General features: G+C 35.1%; 1 protein-coding gene across 1 annotated transcript in view; it reads right to left on the bottom strand.

Annotated features, from left to right (window-relative positions):
- LOC144442840 (uncharacterized) overlaps window positions 1-1,583 on the bottom strand; it is a 3,408-nt gene extending 1,825 nt beyond the window's left edge. The window contains exons 1-2 of the mRNA XM_078132222.1: window positions 1,437-1,583; window positions 367-594 (exon numbers count right to left, since the gene is read on the bottom strand). Coding sequence (XP_077988348.1) covers window positions 367-564 — 198 coding nt within the window. The 5' untranslated portion in view covers window positions 565-594; window positions 1,437-1,583. The remainder of the gene's footprint in view (window positions 1-366; window positions 595-1,436) is intronic.
- Between the last annotated feature and the right edge of the window lie 6,536 nt (window positions 1,584-8,119).

Raw genomic sequence — 8,119 nt, 5'->3', positions numbered from 1 at the left:
AGACAGACACACACACACACACACACACACACACATATATATATAGATAGATAGATAGATAGATAGATAGATAGATAGATAGATAGATAGATAGATAGATAGATAGATAGATAGATTGATATACATACATACATACATACAGAAACAATTCAAGCATTCGAAAAATTTCATCGTATAAGTAAATTAATTCTCTCAAATGACATTTTGACAAGCGATAATATTATGTTGTGCACCAGACCACCTGTTCTAAGATTTTGGCATGTCAACTGTTCACGGAAAATGAAGGAATACGTCAGTTTACATATCTGTTTTCTTTCTCAGCCCTAGTAGCATAACCATGGTAACTCAAGCGACTATCCTACTTACATATACCAAGGTAACCATGTCAACAAACTGAGACAAGGAATCCATGCCTTCACAGATCAACGCAGTACTGGTATCCACTTCGAGGAATGGTCCATAGCAATAAGCCATTAATCCGACGATTAGAATGAAATATACAAGCCCCACACAGAGTGTCAGACATCCACAACACGACGAACAGCACTTGTTCACCGTTGCCATGTTTCTGTTGCCTTGACAACGCAAGTTATTCTATATGAGAAGGTATGCAAAGACATTCTGTGTAACTACGCTGTACATGTACGAAATCATGCAATAAAATTGTTTATGGCGCCAATAAAATATCACGTGATTGATGTGACGGAAATATAATAGTCTTTCTATATGTAAGTAGTCTTGTTGGGACTATGACGCCGAGGTATGCATGGTCGACTAACGAACAAGTGTACAGACATGGAGCCTCAAGATAGTCCTACATGCAGGCGGAGTACTAGTAATTATAAATCAGAACTCGATTCTGACTATTGTCCTTCAGAGGAGAGAGGGGCGACAGTAAGGAGAGTCTCTGCTTACTTCGTCTACAAGCAGAATGAATTGGAGAGGTGAATATCTGGATCAAGATGTCTAACAGCCAATGGTAGAAATCTCAAATCATATACAGTTTCTAAAAATATGATAATACTGTTTCAAGGAAGACATTGGTACAAATACACCGAGGAAATAAAATAATGCCAACTGCGTTGAGGCCGTACTGGCTTATAGAGCTTGACATGTAGTCCTATAGCATAGTATTTATCACTGCTGCTCGTGAATGAATATCGTAATGTCATGACAAAGTCGGTTATAAAAGATGTAAGAAAGGGGGCTGAACTCTTGCGAAAAGGGTTTAAATATCCAATCCTTGTTGCCCCTTGAAAACTCCGAGAGTTTTCAGTGAACCTTTCGTTGAGTCTGAGACAGCGATTGTACCGTCTTGGATGAGTTAACGCAAACAATTTAAACCATAATGGATGCCAGCCATACACTAATAAACGTGTACCCACAGAGTTAGAAATCTCAGACCACTATTCTTTAAATGGGGTCTTTGCGCTTACCTGACAATTCTGTTCTTAGATCTTCACGAAAAGCGTCAAATCTTAAGCGACCAAGTTCTTGTGCTCGTGGTATAATAACACACTTACGGTCTGTCACGAGACTTTGCGGTACCACCACGATATACTCTTCAACCTGTATAGTTCTGCGTTGGATGTCGAAGGCAGCTGCCGATAGCGACAGCAGGTACGCCAGAAAGCAATTTATCATATTAAAGTAGATGTAAACACACACACTGTATAATTTATAGTTTTGAATGGCTGCCAACAAGGAAAGTGGTTACCACACAGAGGGCTTCGACATTACTCTGTTACGGTGACGTTTTTATTGAAGATCCTAGGAAAATTCCATGATACATTTTTCAGGAAGTAAAATTCAGTTGAAATCAACAGGTGTTTAAGAGGAAATTTAAGAGCGAATTGCCTGCACTAATTTATCGTATAATTTGATTACATTTGAAGTAATAAGTTTAGATAATTTAAAATATGAACAAAGCGACTTATAAACTATGCACTGATTTAATATAACTAACATATGCATTATTATGATATGTACAATATGTAGGTTTAACTTTAAATGATACTGTATCAGATGATAAAGTGATCATCGTGAACCAAAACACATACACTGCAACTAATTCAAGTTTGTTTTGTAACAAACCTATCCTATCGATAATCATCCTGACTTTTTAAATTATATCTCTAAATATTAGATTTTTAGCTGATAACACATGGTATTTTTTTCAGAATTGTACGTGTTTCAATGAATTCGGGACGTCTACCACGGACAAGTTGAATTGTTTCGCGAGATACCCCAGTCATCCCGTCCTCCACAGAGTGATACAATAGCAGACCCTAACTTCGACCTTGATGCACTTCAGGACGGGAGTAGTGGTTTTATATCCGGGTGTAAGTGTCACGGTACCGTATATTAGTTTTAGCAGTATATACACAACAGCACTTGACACGATAGCACTTGTAATTAACCATATTACTTATACTAGCTTACTAAACAAGACATGCAATGTAAATGCAAGTGTTCGTATGTACAACGGAATGTTTTACATCTTTGTTTCGTTGCGTGTCACGATTTATTTATTTATCGTTGTTGCAAAAGTTCACCTGAGGTCAGTTAGTGTATGGTGCAAAGAATAAAAAGCTTTTGTTTGCGTTTTGCGAAGTCATATTCAAGTTATTAAAACATATCAAACCAAAAAAATAACATGAGAACAGAAAAGAAAACTTCGCACATCTGTGGTTCAAGTGGTATTTTGTTAAAAGAAAACAAAGAGTTGTAATCAATTTTAATATTTTATAAGCATGTAATATTTGTTTTGTCTATTTGTACTTTTCCTTGTCCTTTTAATGAACCACATTGTCTTTTGTTGTTGTTTTTTGTCTTTTTTTTGTCTCGGTCTCCTTGGAATGAAGTACTGGCTACTTAAGGAGCTACAGAGGATAAATACAGTAAAGAAATAAATAGATAAAGAAATAAAATAAAATAAAATAAATAAATAAAATAAATAAATAAATAAATAAATAAATAAATAAATAAATAAATAAATAACATATAAGCTCGTTACTTTTTATATATCGCATTACGGATTCACAGATTATATCAATATTACTAGACAAGTATACGTTATGATGCATTAATTCAGTTACGGTCTATGTTATATTTTGTTTGTTCTTGGAAGTTGTTTTTAGAAAAAAAGAGCCCCAACTATTAAACTTTCTATCCCCTTGCACCAAAACACCAATCGATTCGATGGATATTGTTGTTCGCCGTTAACTTCTTGAAGATACTATGAGAAAAGCGAATTCGTAAAACTTCTACTATTGTTTAGTAATTTTCAGACGAAATTTTAAAAGAGTCAACGGTCATATTATCCTTACAATATGTAGGAATTGAATTCTAGGGAGTTTCCGCTTTATACTTAAAACTCTGAGCCATAAACCTGGAATTGAGTATAGGTCTATGAAGGTCATGATCAGAGGAATATCTTGTTGGATAATTATGGATTCTGATCCTGGAAGTAAAATAATCATTTAAATGATTCAGGGCGAGGCCCCTAAACACTTTCTACATGAGAACTTCGGTTACGAAGCGATAGAAATTCGAGTTGTATCCTCCCTTTGAGTCCTTTTATCCACTCTAGGAATAATGGTTGTATCCACCAAAATATAAACAATGTCGATAAGAACAACAACTTTTATGACGGCACGGACGAATTTTGAACTGGTTCCAAACTCGCTGATTTTGTCACGTGGTTTATTGCTTATGTACCGAGACTATTTTTGTCAAAATCTATTTGGTTGGATTTTTGCAAACTACTAGTAATTATAAATAAAGCTTTCATTACAGAACTTTTGCCAAAATTATTAACATGCTATAGTTTTGTTGAATATATTAAACCAAATTTAGTGAATGTACCATCCAGCACCAGTTTTGCAACATTTTAACTCTCAAATGATTAAAAGTTAATGAAAGATGCGACAGGTGCAGCCAACGAAGCTGTTCGTGCAAAAAGCTATTCGCAAGTGGGTTTGCGCGTGCCAAAGCCATAGCTTCTGCCAAACGTCGCCCAGATGTGTTCGAATGGAAACTCGCGTGAACTTGCGTTATTGTACGAGACTGTCGGAAGTTCGAACATAGTTGCTACGCAAACAAGCGATAGTTGTCAATGTTAATAGAACGTGGAAATGTCGACTGTTTATGCAGTGATAGCGAACTTATATGTCGTGTATATCCACTTCTATTACCTTAAAATGATTTCCTCAAGACGAGCTTCTTTGTCAATGTTGACAACATATACTCAAGGTAAGATAGAAAACTGTTTTATTATCAAATAACATATTCAAAACGATATATTTGCTCAATACTGAATTCATTCATTTTGTTCTTCAAACTTGAGATGCGCTCTTCGCACTGTTTACGTTGTCTGTTTGATAAAGATATGTACTTTTTAAAGGAAGAGTTTAACTCTCTCTCTCTCTCTCTCTCTCTCTCTCTCTCTCTCTCTCTCTCTCTCTCTCTCTCTCTCTCTCTCTCTCTCTCTCCACAGCGAGTTACAGTAACAGACAAAGGTTGTTGTTACCGACAATACTTTTTGATCGTGTAACAATACGGTACGGCAATTGGTGTGTTGACGTTATGCCACATCCTGGCGTATTTGCCCACATCATAGATATAGGACTGCCTCAGGTTGCAATGAAAGTGATAGGTGAGCGATTTTGATTTTGATTATTATAATACCTACAAAGTCAGCGTGTATGATAGATATACTATGTATATTCAAGTGCAGGTTGCGTGAAATTATTGTGTATCTGCATGACAAACTGGCATCTTTTACTTGTGCAATCTGTGCTATCATTGTCATGGTGATGTCATTTATTTTCATTTTCTTCTAACCAAAAGTACACGATTCAAACTTTAAAGAAAATATAAGTTCACAGTCACTACACATGATGTAGCTTTAGTATAGCCCGTCATCTAGAGTAACGTAACAATCCAAAGGGAAGCCATGCACCATACATTTTTTATTCGGTTCTTTTCGTTTTCAACAGAGACTCGTGAAAAATGCATTGTTCAAAGGAATGACGAACTGAACACATTTCAGGCAGAACTTGAACAGAAACAGAGAGAAGTGTCTGATAAACAAAACGTAGTAGAAGAGAAACTCAGAGATCTTGATAACAGAGAACAAGTAATATACAATGCCAAACAACAGCTGGAAACAACCAAAAGCAAACTACGTACAGAAAAAGAGATGATAGATGAAAGAGATAATAGTCTTAGTGAAAAGGAACATCGACTGGAAAAAAGAGAAGGACGTCTCGAAGACGAAATAAGAAATGCAACAATCAAGGACAGTGAACTGAATGACAGACAACAACAAATTGAAAGAAAAGATAGGGAGGTAAAAGAAGCGATGACAGCCGTCGCTAAGAAACAGGCAGATGTAAATGAACGACAGAGTCATTTAGACGACAGAGAGCAGATACTGCATGCAAGAAAAGATAAACTTGATGAAAAGATGGTTGAAATGACTGTAATTGAGGACACCCTCAATGAGCAGAGTAGGAGAGTAGAGGCAAAAGTCAGAGAACTTGAAAAGAAGGAGAAGGAGGTGATAGAAACCAAGAGAAAGTTCGATTTCAGAGAAGTAGAACAGAACAATAGACAAGTTGATTTGGACCAGAAAGAGATCCTGGTCGAACAGAAGTTGACGGAGATTGCTGAGACAGAGAGGAGACTGAAGGAAAAAGAGTTCATATGTTTACAGAGAGAGGAAAAGGCTGGAGAATTTGCGAAGAAGATGGCTAGCAAGGAAGCTACACTGAATGTCAAAAAATCTGATTTGAACCAGAGGGAACAGAAAGTGGATGCGAAAGAAAAAGTAATTGAGAGAAAAATGCAAATACAAGAACGTGAACTTCTGTCACATATGGATGTGATGAAGAAGAGAGAGACTGAACTAGCCAAGAAAATGATTGAATTTGAGTCAAAACTAAATAATCAAGAGATGAAAAGCAGAGAATTGACAAAAAGAGAAAGTGAACTTAGAGAAAGAGAAATCAAAGTTACAAAGAAGAAACAGGAAAATCTGGCAACTAATACCAAGTCAACAGAACTGAAAGAGAAAGACTTGGTGAAACAGATGGAGGAACTAAAGAAGCTGAAACAAGAGTTGTCATCTACAGAATCCATGGTAACAAAGAGGGAAGAATCTCACTTGGAGAGAATGTCCTTGGACGAAGAAATAAGAACAATGATTGAAAAGATGGTAGAATATGTGAGCTTGAAAGAAAAACTAGAAGACGAAAGGAAAACGGTCATTTTAAGAGAAAAGACCGTTGAACAAAAGTTGAAAGATATATCACAGCGAGAAGAACTTATCTTAGAAAAAGAGAAAACACTAATAAAAGCCGAGGAAAAAGTAAAAGTGAAAATGCAGAAGATAATGATGAGACGAGAAAGATTACGAAACAATTGGAGTATGGTCAGAAAGCAAGATTCTAAAGCACAGAGTAGTGAGTATAAATATATGCCCTTCGCTCCTTTGGATGTAGACTACAATTGTTACAGAATGATATGATCGAAATGTAACAATTTTTTGTATTCATGTTCATATTCATATTCATATCGTAACTATGTATCTAATGTTGGAAAGTTCAATATCAAGTACCGTATAGTCACTCGTTGCAGTTGTAAACTTTTTACAGAAATTTGAAACCTGCACAATGTTGTAACCATTGAAAGGTGAATTGTCCTATATAGGGATAGAGAGCGCTATTTCAGAATGTGTGTAATCAACAACTAAAATTCATCTCAAAATTTTCAAAACAAATTTTCAGGTTCAAGATGCCATGGTGGTGATGGCGCTGAGATAATGACAACAGATAATGGAGAGAAGAAAGAGGACAGCGGGACAGACTCTCTCCTTAAGATTCTCCTCAAGACTGGAATAAAGATGATAGAGGTGAGTGTTTCTTCAAAACTATTACAGAAGGGATTTAAATACACATTCTGTGAACAAAGCTACCTATCAACAAAGGTCTTTATTAGAAATTTTGATGTTTGTGATCTTTAAAACGTTTTATTTATTCAACTCTTACTGATATCAGTTTGGTCAAAAATTTCACCAATCGAGAAGATAAATTCACTGATTAGTGGTGACATCCTTGTCAATATTTTAAATTTAAGTTTTTGAGATCAAGTTTTTAAAAACAGTTTACTTGTCCTATACGATTATTTATCTCTTTTTGTATCTTAATATAATTTAATATTCTATTTATATAATTTAATTAATACTTTGATAATACAATTATGTAATTTAATATAATTTATCTCTTCATACATTTCCTAATGTAGAAGTGGTCTGGTTTGGAAGACATCGAGAAATCGAGAAAGTAGTGTTTTAAATGGCTGACATTGTAAATTAATATTCAGCTGTGATGACAGACCATTCTGATAAAGACAACAATGAAATGTCTGAACTTATTGGCTTATCGTTCAGTAGAAATCAGCATCTATGGACATACTAGTATCATTAATTTTGATAAAATCTTTGGTGTTAATTTTTATCTATTTTTTAGTACACATTATGGTATTGTATTAAATGGATACATACTGTTGTAAATAAATTGAAAAATTTGTTATTTGTGAAGTATTTTTGTCTTTATAGTTTTGTTTCCTATAGTATATTCCTATGTGTTGAATTGTATCGGATGGGTGCTTGACTACTACTCTTATCTACTTTTGTTTGTCACTTTTTACACAAAACAACAACAACAACAACAACAACAACACTCCAAGCAAGCAAACATTCAAACAAAACCCACCAGGCTAACGGCAAACTAAGATACTTACACACAGACTAAAACTATATTGTTGTAGTTACACGTGGTAGATTATACGTGGTGGTGATAGGAATACCTTGGTGAGGTGTAGTCAACCAATCAATTTTCTAAAGAATGCAGCAACAGAGACCAGTAAACTTAGTGGCCTAGTTTTTGAGATGCCGCAATGGGAAAATAATCAGATTAATATGTATATCAAACTCTTCGTTATAGTCTCGGGAATACGGAAATTGGTGATGACAGAGATGAAAATTAGTACATAGTAAGTAAGAGCACAATATGTAACATGGTGGAGGAAGACTCAAACCAATATTTATTTGATA

The sequence above is a fragment of the Glandiceps talaboti genome, chromosome 11 (genome assembly GCF_964340395.1).
Source record: "Glandiceps talaboti chromosome 11, keGlaTala1.1, whole genome shotgun sequence".
In the NCBI taxonomy this organism is placed as follows: domain Eukaryota; kingdom Metazoa; phylum Hemichordata; class Enteropneusta; family Spengelidae; genus Glandiceps; species Glandiceps talaboti.
Note: the sequence above shows the minus strand (reverse complement) of the source record. Positions and strands in the feature narration are given on the sequence as shown.